This window comes from Cajanus cajan, chromosome 7 (genome assembly GCF_000230855.2).
Source record: "Cajanus cajan strain Asha chromosome 7, NIPB_CcT2T_4, whole genome shotgun sequence".
Classification (NCBI taxonomy): domain Eukaryota; kingdom Viridiplantae; phylum Streptophyta; class Magnoliopsida; order Fabales; family Fabaceae; genus Cajanus; species Cajanus cajan.
The window spans coordinates 49,418,318-49,440,116 of NC_138523.1; the positions used below are offsets into that span (position 1 = coordinate 49,418,318).

General features: G+C 32.5%; 3 protein-coding genes across 8 annotated transcripts; 2 read left to right on the plus strand and 1 right to left on the minus strand.

The window, feature by feature from the left end:
- Window positions 1-281: 281 nt before the first annotated feature.
- LOC109791520 (Galactose oxidase/kelch repeat superfamily protein) lies at window positions 282-11,036 on the plus strand. 5 transcript variants are annotated; one of them, XM_020350826.3, is made up of 16 exons: window positions 292-540; window positions 604-701; window positions 934-1,072; window positions 1,151-1,179; window positions 1,299-1,395; window positions 1,494-1,549; window positions 1,652-1,759; window positions 2,470-2,526; window positions 3,693-3,784; window positions 3,936-4,020; window positions 5,094-5,246; window positions 5,734-5,834; window positions 7,690-7,854; window positions 7,940-8,055; window positions 8,936-9,017; window positions 10,677-11,036. In XM_020350826.3, exons 1-16 carry the CDS (start codon window positions 479-481, stop codon window positions 10,731-10,733), a joined length of 1,497 nt encoding a protein of 498 aa, XP_020206415.1. In that variant the 5' UTR covers window positions 292-478; the 3' UTR covers window positions 10,734-11,036. The 5 variants fall into 5 exon arrangements, 4 of the variants coding, with proteins under 4 accessions (XP_029125730.1, XP_029125729.1, XP_020206415.1 ...); XM_020350827.3 differs by having other exon boundaries at window positions 296-540; window positions 7,943-8,055; XR_003803299.2 differs by lacking the exon at window positions 10,677-11,036 and having other exon boundaries at window positions 289-540; window positions 7,690-7,828; window positions 7,943-8,055; window positions 8,936-8,969.
- Window positions 11,037-11,765: 729 nt separating this feature from the next.
- Window positions 11,766-13,694, minus strand: LOC109791523 (uncharacterized). Its single transcript, XM_020350831.3, has 4 exons — window positions 13,198-13,694; window positions 12,330-12,440; window positions 12,141-12,221; window positions 11,766-12,033 (listed from the first exon to the last, which is right to left on the minus strand). Exons 1-4 carry the CDS (start codon window positions 13,438-13,440, stop codon window positions 11,950-11,952), a joined length of 519 nt encoding a protein of 172 aa, XP_020206420.1. The 5' UTR covers window positions 13,441-13,694; the 3' UTR covers window positions 11,766-11,949.
- A 2,978-nt stretch (window positions 13,695-16,672) lies between these two features.
- LOC109791518 (uncharacterized) lies at window positions 16,673-21,799 on the plus strand. Of its 2 annotated transcripts, XM_083059970.1 has the most exons (4): window positions 16,673-16,899; window positions 16,998-19,314; window positions 20,614-20,924; window positions 21,187-21,799. In XM_083059970.1, the coding sequence occupies exons 2-4, from the start codon at window positions 17,108-17,110 to the stop codon at window positions 21,552-21,554; spliced, it is 2,886 nt and encodes a 961-aa protein (XP_082916096.1). In that variant the 5' UTR covers window positions 16,673-16,899; window positions 16,998-17,107; the 3' UTR covers window positions 21,555-21,799. The 2 variants fall into 2 exon arrangements, with proteins under 2 accessions (XP_082916096.1, XP_020206413.2); XM_020350824.3 differs by having other exon boundaries at window positions 16,673-19,314.

The window sequence follows — 21,799 nt, forward strand, 5'->3', positions numbered from 1 at the left end:
GATTTGTGTGGTTCGAGTTCATAATACAGTGAAGGGTACATTTCTAGAGGAATCATGAATCATATCAATATTCTTGAGAAATGATGCAATGTTTCTGTTTCTTGTTGACCTTTCATCTTATTATGTAATTTAGATTATTTAATTTACTAAATAAAAAAAAAATTCTTGCTTATTATACATTTGATTAAATTTATTATTTTTAAAAATATTTATTTCAATATTTTAAGAAATAAAAATATTTCTCTAATATAATTTGTTAAGTATTTTTACAGTTCCATTACAAAGTAACCATATCGCTGAATTGGTTCACCGCGTAAAATGACAGAACAATAGAATTAAGCTGATTTATTAATAACTTCACTTCACGCTCAGGGTTAAGAATAAATTTGTGAATTGGTAGAAGCAGGGTTGGATTGATCCTCATTTGTATTGTTGCTTTCATTTGAATCGAAGAACTTAGAAACGAAACAAAACAAAAATGCATTACTGGGTTCGAGCTAACTCTTCTGATTTCGCCGGAACCCCTCCCCAACGTCGCAGGTAACAATTCATCATCTGTCTTATTCACTTCCTTTTCATAATCTCACTTTGTATCAATTTCAGTGGTCACTCCGCTGTTAACATCGGCAAATCCAAGGTTGTCGTGTTCGGAGGCCTTGTCGACAAGAAGTTTCTCAGCGACATCGCTGTATATGATATCGGTAATTGAACCCCTTTTCGTGTTTTTATTGTTTTAAGACTTCGATTTTTAGTGTTAAAAATTTTAGACTCCCAACTATTCAGAAATTGTTGTTGATATGCCTTTGACTTATATTTATTGTATGCTATATTTCATTTTAGTTTGTGATTAGATCAGTGTAAACACACTATTTACACTATTTGTGTATGTTATTTACTCAAAATTGAACGTCTTATTCCTTTAACATATTTTAGAGGCCAAGCTATGGTTTCAGCCTGAGTGCACCGGAAGTGGCTCAGATGGGCATGTGGGTCCCAGCCCTCGGGCTTTCCATGTTGCCGTTGCCATTGATTGTCACATGTTCATTTTTGGTGGTCGTTTTGGGGGTCAAAGGTTTGTGCTGCATCTTGGTGTTTTGTTTCTTTCATAACTATAATGTATGTTACATTTCGTGGTGTTTGAATTTTCCAGGTTGGGGGACTTTTGGGTTTTGGATACAGGTATGTATGCCATTTTGTATAGTCTTTGCTGAGTTCATGTTCTGTGAGAACTTTCTGACATGTTTGGGACTGATGCTATTTTGGCTTGCTGGATCTTGGAATGAATGATGCTGTTCCAGATATATGGCAATGGTCTGAACTGACTGGGTTTGGTGACTTGCCGTCGCCACGAGATTTTGCTGCAGCTTCAGCTGTTGGAAATCGGAAAATTGTTATGTGAGATCCATAGTGTTTGATTTGGCTTCCTTTTATGCTGATTGGCTGGAGTAAGAGTAAATTGAAACATATAATGAGGTGGATTCTGTGTGATGCAGGTATGGTGGATGGGATGGAAAGAAGTGGTTATCTGATGTTTATGTCTTGGACACGAGTATGTTTCTCTAAGACTAAATTTTATATCTACAATGTAATTGCCTGGTTATGCACTTGAAATATATTATAAGTTTATAACATCGTCTTCTTCCTCTCATAGTATCCCTCGAGTGGACGGAGCTCTCAGTTTCTGGAACATTGCCGCACCCTAGATGCGGGCATACTGCTACAATGGTTGAAAAACGGTTGCTTGTTTACGGTGGAAGAGGTGAAGTGACAGTTCTCCTCATTTAAGAATTGATTTGCTTGGATGTTGATCTTTTTATTAGTTTATGTCAGTCCTTTTATCCAAATAGAGAGAATACACTCAATTGTTACTGGTCCATATGTGTCAAGAGTAATTTATCACATAATTATTTATTTTGTTCCTCACTTGGTTCTATTTATACTTTGTGAATTCCAGTGTTAAAAGAGTATGTCTTAATTTCTCAAACAATGTTCAAATGCCATTTGGTGCATTTCATCACTTTCACCTTTATTTGAGTTTTAAGCAAGTAATTTTAATATAATAGTTTGGGAGCAAGATTTGGCTCTTCTTTTTTGGGTTTGAATTTAAGGGCAAGATTGGTAACGTTTCAGATTAGCATGATGGTCATGAAGTTATGAAGATACACAATTCCCTTAAACGAGATTGAATAAAATTCAAATTGTTGAAGTGTTAGTTAATTTTTTCTATATTCAAAGATACACTGCTATTGCACTCTGCTAAACATCATAAACCTCTTTCACTGACACACATGTTAAACTTAACTTCTGAATCTGCAATTTTTCTTCTGGACTTTGATTTCTCCAACTTAAATGTAAATGAATAACTTCTGTGAATTGAGGGGGCATATATATTAATTGCTGTAATGTCAATTTCAGAAGTATTTATTAGCTGAAATGACTCAAATGAGTGATATAGCCTGACTTTAACAGGAGGAGGAGGACCAATTATGGGTGATTTATGGGCATTGAAGGGCCTCATTGAAGAAGGTATGTAGTTTTTACCATGTTTATATGCAAATATTTACTTTGTTGTCAGCTGCAAGTGTTGTTGTCATGTCTTATTCCTTTGCTTCATGCCAGGTGCTAAACCTTCCTTGTGAGATTTATTTATTTTATTGTAGTTTAAATTTGATCTGTTGTCAGTATGAAACTTCTTACACTATTAGTTTCACTCAATATTTTGCTTTTGCTGTTGGCATGGCACCATCTCACTTTTTTCATTTCTGTTAAGAAAGAGAGAAAGAGACATGTGATGAATTCCACGTGTCTCAATTATACAACAAAGGCTATTGTATATGTTAAGATAATTCTGTTTAGATATACTAGTTTATCTTCTCCTAAGTTCTAATTTAGTTTCCTTAGTCAGTTTTATCTAAATCCCTAAACTTTAGGGATTGATTATATTTTATGCCTATTTATTTTATTGTACTCATTCAGATTCAATAATAAGAAATTATTCATATTCAAGTTGGTACCAGAGCAATCTGGTCCAGGAACCCTAATCCAGCAGCCAACATCTAGGGTTTCTAGGGTTTTCGAGTTTTGTCCGTGGTTGCCGGAGTTGACACCGCCTGCACACTCAGAGGTCGCCGATCGGCCTCCCCGTCGCGAGCCACCGTCAGTCGCCGTCTCACGCGCTCTCACGCGCGGTTATTGGTAGAAAGACCACCTAACATTGCCATTTCATTCAACATAGCATGTGCCAATGCTCAAGATAAATAGAGATGGAGGACATAGAGGTGACAGAAAAATGCAAGGAAGATAGACAGAGATGGTTTAAAAAGCATAAATGGGTGAGGATTATGAATTGAACAAGTATTATGAAAGGAAACTAATGAATGGGCACCACAAGAGGCCCCCATTTTGTAATGTTTTCAGTTGCAACCTATAGGCTATCATTAGTCTTAATATCAGTGCCTATTGTTTCAAGGGATTTTACATTTTTGACATGCAAAGTGATTAGATGGAATTGAAACATGTTCAATCCTTTTTGGTTCTTTGTCTCCTTTTATTTTCTTTTGAGAAAGTCTTATGTTTTGTCTAGTTTCTCTCCTCTTTAATACAATTTCTTAATGTAAGAAATATTTGTATCTTGGTAGCTTCATATTAAACTGGGTTATTCACTTATAGTTTGTATTTGTTGTGGAGAGAAGAGAATGAAGCACCTGGGTGGACTCAATTAAAGCTTCCAGGTCAAGCACCTTCTCCACGATGTGGCCATACAGTTACATCTGGAGGACACTATGTAATCTCATTTGCAAAATCCTTCTCTTTCTAATTTTGCTATTTTTGTAGATTTCTTTTAGCTTTTTAGTGTCAAATACGGATTGTATAAATTTACCACTTTAGCCTGAAATCCTGTTATTTATTTATTTCTTTTGGAGGGGATTTTACAGTTGTTGATGTTTGGAGGACATGGGACTGGTGGATGGTTGAGTCGTTATGATATCTATCATAATGATTGCATTGTATTAGACAGAGGTGAGAACTTTCACCATACCTATGTATCTATTACAGTTGTTATATTCGGAACCATTATAACTGCTATGTCTTTGTTAATCTATTCTAATTAAAGCCTACTTGTTAATAGTCTCTGGCATCCTTGCACATACATTCTCACGTACAGAATATAGTCTGGGATTTTGCTAAATGTTTTGAGGGAGAAAAATTGGTGATGTATGATAGTTGCATCATGCATGATGAGTCTTTTGCTATTTTTCTTTTTCTGTGGATGGAAATAAGAGATTCTGGTTTTATGAAGTTAACCTGTAGTATCCAAAGAGGTTCATTAGCTGCAGTTTTGTTGTTTTTATTTTATTTGTAATATTTTTAAAGATTAATTTGTAAACATTAAAATTAAAATTTATCAAATAACAAATATTTGGCTTTCTTCTCATTACTTTAGCATCCCTGAATTTGTGAGAGATTTTCCCCTTATTTTCATTTTTTTTTTGTTTTCTGTTAGCTTAAAATTCTCGTACAAATTACATTTTTCCCTATGATATGAGCTTCATGAGTTGGGGAGCAGCAAAATTATCCTTTATTGCTCTTTGGAACCATAATGATAATCCATGGAAGATTTCATTTTAAGGTTCAAGAAGAGTAGTTTTCATTTTGAGCTTTTGGATTAGTTTACCATATTTTAGATAGAAGCAATAAGCTAATGATGCACAACTGCGTCCTTGAATGAAAATTTAGTGTGTGTTACACGTTGCTTTAATTTTTGCTGAAGAGGCTAGTCTGTAAAGTATGATATTCAGATGCATGATTTTCGAGACAAATTGTATATGGTAGCTTTCTTTTTTATTTAAATTATGACAGTCAATAACCACAAGGGTCAGCTTAGTGGTGAGGGGGTTTGAATAGTATGTAAATGGTCTTAGGTTTGAACTTTGGTACTATCATTGTAATTCCGATGATAAAAAATTATTTTATGACAAAGTTATGCAAAAGATCAAAGTTTTTACTGGAAAAAGTGGCAAATATGGCAATACTACATTCAGTTACTTGTTGGGTTGCGTTATTTATTCTTTTTGTTCTTTTGTTGTATACAGTTTCAGCACATTGGAAACGGCTCGCCATAGGCAATGAACCGCCTCCTGCTAGAGCATACCATTCTATGTCACTTATTGGTTCACGGTATTTGCTTATTGGGGGTTTTGATGGGAAATCAACTTATGGTGATCCATGGTGGTTAGTCCCTCAAGGTATTCATTGTTCTTTCATGGTCTGCAAAGCTATTGTTGTTAAATTCTCCTTTTCCAACTCTTGGGTATTTTCTCTGAAAAATTGTGCTAATAAGGGTAATTAACTGTTTTTTGTTTGGCAATGCCAATGACTTCTTCTCTGACAAGATTCTCTGTCAAACAGTAATGTTTTGCTGCATGAAAAATTTTGTTCTCTCCTACTTGGTGCGTGTATGATTTGCTGCATCTTCTGTACGAGTATGCTTTCTTGGAGTATTGTTTTTGAGTTGAATGGAAGGAATATTCTATTCTTTATACTTTCTATTTTGTCTTGTACTGTAATTTAAATACTAAATCAAGAATACTCCTTCAAGAAATACTTTTTTTATTGAGGAATATTCAGTAAGGAGAAACCTTTCAAGCTTATATGGAAAGTGTAAAAAGAAAACAATTCAGATGCTAAAAATGCGTCCCTAAATTTCTCTCGCTTTTTTTGCATGTTTCACAGAGGACCCAATTGCAAATAGATTAACTGCATCTCCACCCAGAAATATTCCTGAAAGTAAGAATGTTGCTTCTCTTAATGATGATTTTCAACCTCAATTCAAGGTATGGCTAATCTCGTTATTACAGCACCCATATCTTTTATTATGACCCATCCCATATTTGGCTTAATCTCTTTATTTTTGACACCTGTATTTAATATGGAAAACAGTATGTCTTATCTCCTTGGTGCTTTTGTTTCTTCCTAATATTTCTTTTAATTTGAAGGGAATATTCAAAATTTAGGTTAAATAAGAAAATTAGTAGATATAGTATTAAGTATTTCTGTTGAAATATAATGGAGTATTGTTATAGTCAACATTCAGTAGTCACTTAATGCTTTCTATTTCTAAATGCTTAATTTTGCTACTTTGTTGCTAAATGCTTAATTCTGCTTCTGTGCCCAAGTATCAACACTTTCTATTTCTTATCTTTTGTTTTAATCTATAATGTGGTTATAATTTATTCATGTTACATAGTTTTGCTAATCACAATCTTTTCTTATTTTGATTTTGATTAAATAACAAATCATTGAGGATAGATTAGATTTGTAGAATCAGGAGTTTTCCTAAAGCTACAATGAAAAGTAGATGAAAGAAACCAGAAAACGCATCAACTCAAAAGAGCAACCCAGTCCTTCCCAAATATGATATAGAAACACCCTTAAAAATCCATGAGCAGGAACCCATAATGAGGCTAAGAAGACAATCATATCCAGCAAAAATTATGGAGTACATTAATGCTAAGTTGCTAACAGATCATGGAATAATTTTTCAACCAGATACACCAAACTTTTATTGAAAGAGCACCATATGTTTATGGAGGAGAACATTAATGCTAACAGATCATGGAATAATTTTTTCAACCAAATACACCAAACTTTTATTGAAAGAGCACCATATGTCAAAAATGGATAAGTGCCTCTCTCAAGAAGAGGTGCTGTCGTTCAAAGGAGTTGCATGCCTTTAGTGCTTTTGGCACCCCTTTGTCAGTTAAAGAGGCACTCACCTCTAGTGCTTTATTATAATATATGCTGCGTCCAATTTTAAGTATTAATAGATGTACTAAACAAAATAAACTGCAGCCTATCTAATTTGTTAACTGTGATATTGTAAGTAATGAAACAGTAATGCTAACAAAATAATTTCATAATTAGATTTGGGTCTTTGATGATGACAATGAAGGGTACACTGGGGTAGTGGCAAGGGCAGCTAGCATTGGAAAAACAAGTGAAAATAATACTAGGAGCCAAACCACAAAGGCTAATGTTATACAAAGTCATCATCAAAAGGCTAATTTCAGATAATTGTAGAGCTTAATTTGGATGAAATCAAATGGAGTTGAAAATGGCTGGAAATCAAGTGTTGACAGTTGTGGAATTGAATCTGATGATGACTCAGTGGATGCACTCTTGGATTGATTTGTCTTGTTGTAATGGTAATATGGTATTAAGGACCAAGCCACCAAGGGTTGCCTAACCTAAGCTGCTTGTCTTTTTGTTATGAGTTATTATTTTTTTATGGCTTATTTATTTTGGTTGTGATCTTCTATTTTATAGCATATTATAATGTTCATCACTTCACCTTTTAATCATTTTCCAAGTCTTTCTTTTGACAATGTCTTGTAGTGCAGTGGCATCTGATATTGAGTTTGGTACCCAGATTCTCAATATTCACTCTTAGTCAACCTTTTCCTATTCCCTCTCCAAGTTGTGTCCTCATTTGCTATCCAAAAAGAAAAAGTTGTACTTTGATGCTTAGCCCAACATCATACCTCTGTACTTTTATGCTTCCTTGACAACCTTGAATTTCATATATTAATTCTAAGTACAATTTGAACACACTGTACTATCTTTCCTTTATTTAATAGATTTATCTTCATGTCTTACATTAATTTACTGCTGAGCTGATACCTTTGTCAGGAAAACCAAACAGAGAAATTTCCTTTCTCTGAATTTCAAAGACGACTGCAAATATCAGTTTCAGCATCCAATTCTAAACTTCAAATTGTAAACGAGTTGGAAGATAAAGAGCTTCTTGAATTAGCATCAAGATTAGCAGGTGAAAATGTTTCTACAAATTCACCAGTAAGATTCCTTTACTTGCCTGAAACTTTTCTATATGTCCATATCATAGTAATTTTAATTGAAATACTTTTCAATTCCCAATAAGAAGGCAATTGAAGCACTTCGTGAGCATTGGAGAAAGTCTGAATCAAATATGGTTAAACTCAAAGAGCTTGGACCATTGCTTCGGGATTACCAACGTCTAATATACAGGCACTATCTGTAAGAACTATACTTTTATATACTTTTTCTGGTTCTGAATATAAGCAAAAAACAAATAATTCATGCTAACTAAGCAAGTTTGTTAATATCATTTAATTGCACTAATTCCATTTAAAAAATAACCCAATTTCCTAAATTACCCTTTCTTGAAACTTGATATTAAGAATAAAATGGATCATTGGAAATACAATCTCAATTAAATGAAGCATAAAATAGAGTAAATTTAGTTGAGATTTGCTTATATCTGAGACCAACAAACATGTTTTTTGTTGCTTTTATTCAGAATTGGAGGGAGTAATTCTTTCTATGCTTTCCCCTATAGTATTTACAACACTTTTAAAGTTTGTTCTTAATTGCTAAACTTGACGAGCCTCCTATTTCAGCAAAGTTTTGGGTGGCTGTGGCTTTTAGTTTTGCAAGCATGCATTTGTTACTATTTTTATTTTGGGTACTAGTATGCAGTTAATCACACAATCTAATGTCACCTTCCTTCTGGCCTAATCTGGTACCTGATATGTTTGCATCAAAGTTGCTAGGTAGCATTTTCTAAAATTTGTAGATCCACTGGAATTTGGCAATCTTTGTTAGCTTTCTTGAGCGAATCTTTGAAGAGAGTGGAACTTGGAGATCTTAGCAGAAGGTTTAGAACCTTGTGGTAGATGTCAATTAATTATAGAAGATCGAACATTTTATTTATTTATTTTAAATTGGAGGGATTTGAAAGAAATTAAGGGTAAACATTTTTTTTATAGAAAAGGAATTTTTATTAGACCGAAGAAGCTTCATATGTATATTTTTTAATTTATGGATAATTGTTTTCTTTATGAACTTGACTGGTGAATAGTTTGGTTTATGTTGCTTGTTTTTCTAACTTCATTAGAGAAAGGAGGACATCTGCCCAGCAACCTGGATTTGATGAACAAGTGATGCATCAGTTTTATCATGTCAAAAATGCTACTCAGGTATACTTTTGTGGTTAAATGGATATTCACTTTTGTCTGTGTTTTTTTTTCCCCTCATTGCATATGCCTTTTCATTTAAAAAAGATATTCCGACATATAGTTTTGATATTCTCCTTGGATATAGTTGATATTAAAATCAAAGATATTCTTCTTGGATATGCTATATAAATAATTTGGTAAAAGTGATAATTTCTGAGTACCTATGAAAATATTATCAAAACTATATGCCATTGCTACAACTTGGTGAAAATTAAAACTAAAGGCACATTAGGTTGTCTGGTATTGCATTCTTGGTTTCCATTGTTGCAGAGAATTTATTTAAATTTGGTTGAAGTTTGTGATTGATTACATTCTTTACAGCCAGCAAATTACTATAAACTCATTCTATTATATGCATTTCCTTTTCTTGTGAGATATGCAAAGAGGGGATCTTTTTCCCTAAAATCAATTGCACCTGGAAATTACTAATCGACTTGTCCATGTAGATGTAGTAGCTAACTGGTTATGGGGTCGGTAAAACAGAGGGAGTGTAATTGAAAATATTGAAACTAGACTATCTGTTTATTAATTGAAACCTAAATGCATTTTATCTATTACACATGCAAATACTGGCAACAAATAGAGTCAGAATAAAAATTAAAACGCAGAGTATGGAGATCATATTGTGGTATCACTCGCATAATTTATGTGACTACTTTTTGGCCCAAATTTTATATAGTTGAAGGTGCACTTTTTCCTAAGGAAAGATCCAATGCATTTATGGTCCATAGATGCAGGAAGGGCTTGTTAGTTGTTAGCTGTGGGCAAAGAAGCCACTTGTGCATCTTAACACAAGCAGTTAGCACTTTGTTTTTGAGAACTTGTCATTCCTATACACAAGCAATTCATGAAACAGAGCACTGGTAGTTATAAGAAGTGTAAATAAAGAAATACTAACTATCCATCCAGTAATTCCAGAGCACTGGTACTAGATATGTTGTTACAGTTCAAATACTACAGTTCTGATGCCATCAGGCACATAAAAAAATCATGCATTCATTTGACCTTGAGCACACCAATTTATGTGTAGATGTTATCACTCTGTGCCTTATTATAAAATATTGGTTGTGCCTGTTCTGGGAAAATTAACTTGATGATGCTATGATTGTTTTCTGTTGGGGGTATATCTGCGCAACATATGTTCATTTGATTTTATATGTACGGTTGATGCTTTTGTGAGTTCTGACCTAAATTGGAATCTTGTTTTAGATTCAGCTTTTTTGTTTTAAACAATACCATTATCTAATGATCATATGCTGCATGGCATGTATTATCCCTCAATGGATGTAAGATTTTTGGCTCTTACAATACATATTCATAATGTTTAGTTATTACAAGAAAATTCCAAGAGGTAGGTAGATATGAGATAGATAATAGTTTTCAAATGATACACTCTTGTTATGCAAATTTAATTAATTAGTTAATCTGGTGACGCAATTGCCATTGCTTCCACTTTATCTTGAGATTAGGAAAAATGGCTTCATCATTTTATCAGTAAATTAAATGGAATACAGAAGTTATCTTTGTGCTCCATTTATATCATTCATCTCATTCCTTTTTCATGTTTAATTACAACACTCTTTAATGTTCTCTCATTGTCTCTCGTTAATCCTATTGCAGTTGCGGATAGATGATATTCCAAAACTTTTGGCAGAGTACAAACAGCTACCTATATGAATCCATGTTTGATGAAAATGATCCCCCCACCACCCAAAAAGAAAAGAATTCCATAGTGAAATAGTTTCTACTTTATAAGAAACGCTAAGCATGGTTCCCAAATATTACATGATTCACTGTACATCGACCTTGTTTAATATCCTGAGATGTAGCTTTTCTATTTTCAAAATTTCAATATTTTTTTTTTCATTGATTAGTACATTCAGTCTCTATTATGTTAGCTAACTGAACATTATAATATATTTACTTTCAAATTTGTTTTGAGAATACATAATATATTAATTTTTTGTACAGGTGTTAAAATATCTCGTCTATTATAATTTTTTGCTATAAAAAATGTTCTTTAAAATTAATGTGACATATGAACATAATCTTAAATCTAGGTTCATTAGCGATTAATGGGAATATTTTTTGGATAAATATTATACTTGTTCCTTCATCTGAGTTATTATAGTCTTGGTAATGTTGATTAATGGGAACATAGGTGCTCCTTCATCTTGTGCAGGACGATCGAACGATTAATGGGATTTTTTTGGGATAAATTTTATACTTTTCACTTCGGTGTGTTTACATTAGTTATGAAAAATTGATTGTTTTCATAATTAACAATATAGGTATAATTGATTATATGAGATGAGTTTTATATTTGAATGTATTAGGTGAAATGTGTTTCCAAGACAATTTATTTGGCTTGAATTATCTAAAAAAAATATTAAAATTACCCCAAAAAAAATGAAGTTAATCGAATGTTGGAGATAAGATGAAAAAATAGTTGTAAATAGCGAGTCAGTTTTAAATAAACTACTAGTTTTTATCATAATATTAAAATTTTGTGGATCATCAAAGAGCAATACTTTGCTTTTTGTCAAGATTATAATGTAAATAACTAAGCACATTTGAACATTAACACCAAAACTTTTTTTTCCCTATCAATTAAATTATAATCTTACATAATAATTTCGCCCGAGCATTTGTAGATTCATGTGCATAACATATTGACTTTAAATTTCGACGAATAATTTAGACTAAACGTAAACTAGCAATGTCTGGCTCTGCATCGATTCTTTGTTTTCAATTAATCCAATGTGATTTTTTTTTTTATTCTTATGGTTCCGTCAACAAGGCATTTTGAATAATAAGAATGTAAGTACATTTAAACCCAAGCCACTGAAAATTGAATAAACCAAGCTAGTAATAAGCACATCACACACAGAGGTTATGGTTTGAGCGACATAGACTCTATGGTCTTGCATAGCTCTTCCAGTTTCTTCATCCTCAGTCTCTCACTCTCAGTAAGCATCTATTAATAAAATTGCAAACATGAAAAGAGAATATACATTGTTACCAAGACAGTTAAAAACGATAACAAGACATGGAAATCGAACTGATAACTGTTAAGTGCTATACCTCAACTAGAGTGGCTACTAGATGAGCCTTCTCTTTGTTCTTTTCGTTGAAAGCTTCCAAAGCTTCTTTATACTCTTTCTCCTATAAAAACTATCAAAGGTTAGTTTTCATTATGATGGTTCAGATCATATCATGTAATAATTTCTGTGTGTACCTTGTGCCTTTAATTAGTGGGCAAAAGTATTATACCTTTTTCTGGTAGTTAAGTCCCAGTGGCTTTAAATCTCTGTTAGCCAAGTCAATCTTCTTGCGTACCATTGCAACTTCCTTCCTCATTGGATCGTCCAGCACTTCAAGCTCCTAGTATAGTTTATGACAAAAACAACACATTACATAGATGGTTAGCATAACTGATGTTAGAATTTAACTTAAAGAACTGAAGCTATCTGCATTCTGCATACAACAACAGCATGGTAATAGTAATAATATACAATTTGATCCGGAAAGTGAGATTCTATTTATTTTTGGTCCCTATAAGTGTTTATTTGTACAATTTAGTTTTCACATGTGTTAACTTATTCACATTATAGTCCTTTCATCACAAATATATAATCATAATGTGAAAAAAATTAATACATTCAGAGGTCATATATATTCACACTTTTGAGAATTAAATTGCCTCTAAGACTATAAGTTAACACATTTAAGGAACAAATTGTATATACTAACACTTTCAGGGACTAAAGATAATACAAGATGTCACTTTCAGGAACCAAATTATATATGAACTCTGAGAAATAACACAAAGGTCTACATTGTACAAAAAAAAAGAGAAGATGATCATGCCCAAGGACTTCAGCTTAACACCAAGCTACTTTGGGAATTGTTTGATCTTGGGATAGAATCTACGAAGATCACTTTACATTCACTTTATCTTATTATGTTTTATAACTTTATTTAGAATCTGTTTTGATATAAATTTAAAAGAGTTTTTTTTTTTATTGAAAAATAAGGATATTTTTTAAGTAGAAAAACCCTTAAAAACTCTTTTTAATCTTGTATCCAAACGGATTATAACATTGAAAAAGAAAATGTTGTCCTTTGTGATGAAACTTACTTCCCAAATGTGTGCCAAGCGCCTAGTCTCTTCTTCAGCACGACCAAGTTGAAGCTCAACTTTCTCCCTCACCTCCATCTTTTTCCTCTCAATCTCTTCTTCCTTAGATTGAAATGTGGAAATGGCCATCTTTGAAATCTCCTCATCTTCACACTCTTCTGTTGATAGCCTCCCACTGCTTCCAATGCTCCCAAGGTTCTTCATTTTCTGCATTTCCTCTGTGTTGCTACAAACTAGGCCCATGTGCTTCAACACAACTTGCTCCAACTATTGTGTTGTGTTTATTTCAACAAGAGCCTTGTTTTGCTTTCACTTCAATACTCTTTCTTCCCATTTCAACAACTGCTTCTCTCTTGGCTTCTAAATGCAGTAAAGAGACTCCCAGGAGCTCCTTGCCATTATGAGAATTGTTTCTTTAATTGGATGCATTTGAGAAATATTATTTCCTTAAGAGACACTGATAATGGCACTCAAGTTTTTGAAGTGAAACTGAAAATAATATGATATTGCATCCACAATGAACACCTAATATTGATGATGGATTATGATGTGGTTTTGTATTGTTTGTCATTGTCAATGGATATGTTTTTTATATTTTAGAATCTTTGCTTTTTACAAAAGGCACTTACTTGCAAAGTTGCAATCTTATATTCAAAGTCAGATAATGAATAGGGAAGCAATCTACGTGTTTGGGTGCCAACTTACATTCCTTCATGCATAAGATACATTTGGAAAACCTATACCATGTAACTTTTCTGAATCAGTTATTGTTTCTGGTACACTAGAAAATTTCATTTTGCTTAAGAGTCAGGGTTAACATGATCCAATCCAACTTGACGTAGTTTGGTTATAAGTTAATTTTAATAGGTTTGGATTTTGAAAATAGTCTTACTACATTTTAAGAACAGTTTCAAGTAATGCTTCCATACTTCCCAACTCAATACGGTATCAATGTTCTCTTAAATATTTTATTTCGAGTTCTTTTGTTCTAATGTTCCAATTGTTGTGATAGCATGAGCTAAAGCTATTAAGTGGCCTAAAGTTTGTTTTTGGAGGATTACGTGTCAATTTGCTGGTTCTTTAACAAACTTTCCTCTCTCACCAACCAATTGTTAAGTACAAAATATGAAACACTAAAATCATGCCAAGATCTTCAAGTTGTTGACAGTTCTCATTGCAGCATAGAATTCTCATGACAGCATAGAATTCTTGTATCATACTTAACAACAAGTGGTAGACTTCCAAGGAATCATGAACCAATAACTTAAAATGTGGACTTCTTAATGCCAAAATGGAAGGGGAAAAAATGAAAGAAGCTTACAAAAATTTAATAAAAATTAATGGATATAGAAATAATAAAGTGTCTTACCAAAAGTTATGAAGAGAATTTCGGGAAACAATTACAACTTTCATCATAAGTATATTACTTACAAGTTTTGCAAGGATTTTTTATTTTTTATTTTTATTGCCTTCTCCTTTTCTTATATCATTTTTTTTTCACGTGCTTTAGTATTATTTTGTTTTATTTTTCTTTCAAATATTAAAGGGCGTAAAAAAAGGATTATATATATAAAAAAAAGATAATATAACTTGTTTAGTCTAACATTATCTTTCATCTTAATTTCATCTCAACACTAAAGCTTCATTTGTAACTCGGAGTATTTTCTCTTTATATGAATGAGCCATTTGCATGCTTTTAAGTAATTCATATAATATTATTTAGAAGCAGAAAACATACAAAATGAATTTGGTAAAATTCAAATTAGAAATCGTGTATGAGTATTAGATAAAATAATAGGTAGGTAAAATTATGAAATAACCAGTTTTACTGCACATACATATATGGTCAATAATAATTAAATATGTAAAAAGATAACTATTAAAATTAGCTTAATAGTGAAAAATTGAGATAATATATACATATTTCTAGATTGAATTACAAATATAAAAAAATATATGTGAAAAGATAAATTATTAGATATTTTAATAAAAATTAATGATATATATATATATATATATATATATATATATATATATATATATATATAATCTACAATATGTATTTAGTGCATACATTTAAAGAAATTTATTACATTTTTTAAATTACTTTAAATAAATGTTAAACATTTTTTAAATACAAGATTTTATTTCTTGATACAAAGTATATTTTTATTTACTTAGAATTTGTTTGGATACAATATTATAAATTATAAATAACTCTTTATTTTCAAAAAAAAAATTCTCAAAAATATTTATAACTTGTATTTAAAGAGACTCATAACCTATATGATTATACACTTGATGTATAGGATACAAAATTGTTTATAAATTATAATTATGAAAAGTGAAAATTACTTTAAATTTTTTTTTTTATATAAAACAAGTTTAAAATTTCATGTTATATATTTTTTTCATTTTGAAAGAAGCTATAAAATATTCATTTCAAAATAATTAATAGTTATATCTTTTTTTCTGTCAACTGTGTTATATAATTATTAATCATCTTATAGTATATTTTAACAATTTATATTATGATGGATAAATTATTTTTCAGTATAAATATATTTTTATAATATATGTTTCCTTGCCTTTGTTAATAATACTATTTTTCCATTAAATTTAAAAAGAAAATATATTTTAACATTTTTATATTTTCAAAGTAATTATACCATATCTTAACATTGTATATTCATTGATAGATAAATTATTTTCTCATTATAAATATATTTTATCTTAAATATCATTATATACTTTTTTTTAAAATATTATCTTCTCCATTGAATTGGAAAGGATAAATAGTAAATGTTTTTTTTTTTTGTCCCTAGACTACCTACTGTCAATAGCAGTGACTAATCTCCTCGCTACGTTAGAGGCACTTCAAAGAGTGGGATAGCTAGTCCCAAGATTTAACGTCGCTACATACACAAGACAAGATTCGAACTCCTGACCTTACTTAAACTTAGTAACGTTCTACCATATATTATGTAAGTTTTATACAATACATTATGATGTGACATCCCATTAAATAATACTATTCTTTTTACTATCAATAATATTATTTGTAAAAAAAAAATTGTACATTAATCAATGTTTGTAGAGTTTATTGATATATAATTTTTTTTTTATTTTTAAAATAGTACTAATTATAATTATATATTTTAAATATGTTAATTTTTACAAATAAAAATAATAAATAATAAATGACATTTTATAATTATCGAACAAAAAGTCAAATTCTCATATAAGTTTTACTGTAATATATAAGATATAGTTTAGCATCTTATTTTTTTTTTAAGAAAAAAGTTTACATGATAAAAAATCATCATATTCTAAAGATACATTTATTATATTTACCTAATCAGTTAATTTGCCAATAGACAATGTAGTCCACTTGTAAATCTGTCATGCACCGAATCTATTCAATAATTTTCCATTATTAATTAATTAAATCCTCAAGATGAAGACTATATCAGGCATTTTATCAGCACCAAAAACAACCATGAATCCAAAATATCAATCTTAAGTTTCATCTTCAGTGCTTCAGAGCAAGAAGCCATACATCACTCTATCCAATTTCCGATTCTAATCTTCAATTTCTATTTTCTTTTTGCAAATTGAAATCCCAAAATTGCCCACTCAAACTCTACTATGATTCTTCATCTTCTCTATGGATCGATGCAACTTCGTGATTCCCCAAAAAAGGTTTGGCCCCAGCAATAAATCTAACCGCATTTATTAATAGCTACTTAGATTTCTGCTTGATCTCTATCTGCAATAATCTTCTGTCAGCATATTTCTAGGGTTAGGGTTTGCAGATCGGTAGGTTTCTTGCTTTGGTAAGATCCCTTTGGCAGTTATCTAATTCGACCAAAAGGGTGTTTAGAGGTTGCCTTTGTTTATTCAATTAATCATGCAATATAATAGACGGCGCCAGGAAGAGCACGGCGCACCGGACCGTTTTGAATCGGGACCCGACCCGTTTCGGAGAAATCGGAGAGACGGGCTGGATCCAGTTCAGCAGAGGAACATGAGCCCTGTCAAGGTTGACGAGGTAAGAAGGGGTGGTGGTGGGAACAAAGGGGGTTCTGATGGGTTTGAAGATAGGGATTATGATTGGCAGCATGGGGGTGGTGGTAGAAGGAGCGGTAGGGTTCGGTCAAGGTCACCTCCTGCTGAACCAGTGAGGAAAAAATCACACTTTGATGATGGGATTGGCCGTAGAAGTTGTTCACCACCACCACCAGGCTTAAGAGCAAGATACGATTTGTCAAAAAGCATAGATGGAAACTTGGATGCAAAGCGAGTTTACCTTGATAGAGAGAAGGACTTGATTGAGGACAGGTTGGGTGGTCGGCAGGATATTATGGATCAGAAGTTTGTAATACGCGTTGAAAACGAAGTAGGAGGTTACTATAGATATAGGTCTATTCCAGATATGGGTGTCACAATGCGAAACCAAGAAGTTGGTGGGCATGGGCACTTGCCTCCCCCAAGGGGTATCCCGGTGGGGAGGTTTGAGCATGAGAGACTACAGCATAGAGACCCTCCACCACCTATGGATAAGATGCCCGCCACAGAATCTCATGGTGGGGTGGAAAAAAATATTCTTCATGCTAGGGATGTTTCTTATTCGAGTGTATCTCCCTCTTATGCAAAGGATTTTGCGGGCACTTCTCACATGAGGGATTATGGAGGCGGCTCCTCTATAGAAATGTCAAGGGGCAATTTTCTATGCTCACATGGTGACGACATCTATTTACCTGCATCTTATGATTTATCACGGAATAGTGGAAAACTTGCGGAACCTGTAGGGTTTAGTGGACATGGGCAAAGGACAGTTATAGACACCGCTAGAGGTTCTGAAATTGGGCCAAGGAATATGACATGTCACCAACAACGTGAGTTTAGTCCTACCAGAGCTGATCATTTGGACTATCTTAATTACAAATTACAGGTAAGAGCAGCACATGATGAGCATTTATATTATGATGATTTACCTAGAAGGATAGCTCCTCATGGTCGATTGAACTATGAGCGAGCTGTAAATGACTATGATAATAGGGAGTTTTCCAAACCTTATATTTCACATCCAGATTTAGATAGAACTGGTAAGACGGAAGAATCTTATGGTAGTCAAAGAAGGGCTATTGTACATGACCACCCTACATTACAGAGATCAAAGTATCTTGATTATCATGATGTAAGAAGAACATCAATTGCATCGATGCAAGATGAAGCTTATTTGCAATCTGGATATAATCATCTTGAAAATGGGAAAAGAATGCCACAAGTTTCACATATGGGTGTATCTGAGGCCAATCGATTACCAGTTTTAAGAACAGAATATGAATCTGGAAGAGATGGTGGTCCGGTGCTTCAGCAAGAAAGGTTTCAAACTTCACCTTTGTCTAAACATAATTCAGAAACCTATAGGGGGAAAGAAACTAGACAGAATGTTGGCATTCACGACCATTCTGACAGACTTCTGAAAAGAAAATACAATGTCAATGATGAAATAGATGTGCATGATTTGAGAGCAATAAAACCAAGCAAATGGGGTGCAAATGAAGAATTTCAAGATGTATATGAAAGTGAAGACTGGATAGATGAAGAAGATATGTATTCATCTGGTAATGTTGAATTTAACCCTAAGATATATAGGAAGTATAAGAAAGAATATGAGTTGGAGAATGAAGATGATTTTCCGTGTGATGAATGGATTTTACCTCAAAATTCTATGGGACATGTACAAAGGCATTCATTTCAATCTCAGAAGTATTCGAATCAGAATATAAAGCATCATTCAAAGTCCAGTTCTTCAAACTGGTTTAAGTCCCAGCATTTTTCTAAGAGAAATGCAATTCAAAAGCAACCTAAAGTTTGGAAAAAATATCATGAATATGATGAGAATAAACATGCAACTAATGATGAATCATCTGAAGATTGGATAAATGCTGCAGAATCTGAGCCAACTGAGGGCTCTGAAGAGTTTAATCAAATGGTACATGAAAATTTCTTAATGTACTCCAAGAAGTTGAATCTGAACTTATATGTGCAAAAAAGGTACCAGGACCACGGAAAAAATGGTAGTTTGTACTGCATCGTATGTGGCAGAAGGTCTGTTTTCTTTTCTGTGATCTTTTATTAAATGGAGTACTTCTGTTCACATATTGAATAAGGAGTCCCCTAGAATAGAATTTAACTCACAGTGGAGTCAAAGTACATGTGCAAATTATTCCTGGATCATGTTTTAAGTTCTCAAACTTCGGAAGTAAACATGTTGGTATCTATAATTGTGGTATTTTATTAAGACAGATGCGTGGACAGTTTGATGGCACCAATTCCATGTCAATAGTATCAAACACATAAACATGTAAACTGCCTTGGAGATGAACATGAGTCTCAAGCTAGCTCAACTTGTGACTTTGCTTTTGAATGATGATGAAAGTTATATTTAAATTTACTGTTGTTGCATGATTTTGAAATTAACTTAAAACTTTTGCTGGAGCCAATGTCTAGTTGTATTTTTTAAAATGTAAATACTTAAAAAGTAATTATTTTAGCCTTTGGATGCTCATGAAAGTGCATATTAATTATATTTAGGAAGAAAGAGGAAGATAGCTATGATAAACTAGTGAAGATTGACTTCTTCGAAGGGTGAATGATTTTGAATTATTAACTAACATTGACAACCACAGTGGATTGTTCTCGCCTGCAATGATATAGTAATGATAGGAGACACTAGTAGGTTAAAATTGTAGACCTTGGTGGACTGTTGGTAGTGAAAATTGATTTTTCTGATACAACTGTGACTGTGATTTTTGGGATTTAGATTTTAGAGGAAGGCTTCAGGCGTTTACATAGGACCTTGGGATTATATAATAATTTTTCTTGTTTACATAGGACCTTGGGATTTAATTGTATATAATAATTTTTCTTGTAGGCATTAGTCCATATAACTTCTTTAATGTTTTAGGGAATTTATGATTGAAAAAATCAAGTTCCTATGCTTAGGCACTCTTAGGGAGATGGTGGCACCCAAGTGATATGTTACATGTTCATGCATATTAATCGATGATTTTGAGGCTCTTTCAGATACCTGCTAGAGAGAATGATATTCTAGGGTGTTCTTTATTTTATTTTATAATTTTTTTTTTCTGATTGGCTTCTTTTATTAATTTTAATATTACCCCATATGTTAGTTTACTTTAATGTTTACCATTTTCTTCCTTGGTTTCATTATAAATTGTTTATTGCTGTCTTCTTGAATTCTTTCTATACTCTTTTATGCTTGAAAAAAATTCATAATGTACAACTTACCAGTAAGTTTTATTTTTTCGAGATGAAGTGTGATTTATATGTAGTACAACTCTTAACATGTTTATTTGTCCCATTTATCTTTCTTAATGGTAACAGTTCCTCAAAAGAATTCATGGACACTCAACGCCTGGTAACTCATGCTTTTATGTCCCATAAGGCTGGGTTGAGAGCAAAGCACTTGGGTCTTCACAAAGCAATTTGTGTTCTTATGGGATGGGATACTATTGTTCCTCAAGACACAGTAACTTGGGTTCCCCAGGTCTTGCCTCATGCTGAAGCTTTGGCTCAAAAAGAGGATTTGATTCTTTGGCCTCCTATTATTATCATCCATAACATATCCATGTCTGATGACAATCCGCAAAACTGGAAGGTTGTAAGCATGGAAACAATTGAGGCATTTTTAAGAGGTGAGTTTCTGTTTGGATGTTGTGATACTATGCAATAGTAATTATTCAACTTAAACAGAATTTATAATGAACCAAATGTTATTCAGTTAGTTTTATGTTTTAGTTTTGATTATATGCATAAAGCATCCCCTGAAATATGCATGTTTAGCATAATTGTGTGTTAATTTTATACTAAATGAAACTCTTATTCCTCCTTGAAATTTACTAATTAATTGTTGTCTTGTTAAACTGTGCAATCTTTTTTTTTTATAATAAATTTCAGGCGAAGGTTTTGTGAGAGGAAGAATCAAGTTATGCCTAGGGAAGCCTGCAGACCAAAGTATTGTATTGGTGAAATTTCTGGGCACGTTTGGTGGGCTGAGAGATGCAGAGAGGCTTCATAAATATCTTTCTGACAAAAATCGCGGTAGGGCTGAATACGAGAGACTAAAATCTGAAAGTATTAAGAGCTGTAACATAGGAAAGACAGATGAGGGAAACAAAGTGGAGAATATTCTTTATGGTTACATGGGAATTGCAGATGACTTTGACAAACTAGATTTCAATAGTAAGAAATGGAGCATGGTAAAGAGTAGAAAGGAGATTGATGACCTGGATAAAGCTCCTGTTAAAACTCATGAGAAGCTGTAGTTACGTTGTGATTTGATACATGGTCATGATGCTTAGAATTGGTTGTTCTAAATCTAATTGCTTAATCTGTTTTTTCTTTCGTCGCTTCTATTAGTAGTAGTTTATGTCGTGTATATAGTTCAGGAACTGGAATTTCATTTAAGTACTCTATCAGTTTCTGAATTTGACTTATGCAGAAGTGAGCTTTTGTAATGACATTTTAGCCTTTTGTTTATTGTTCATTAAAGCTGTCAATTTTTTTTTTA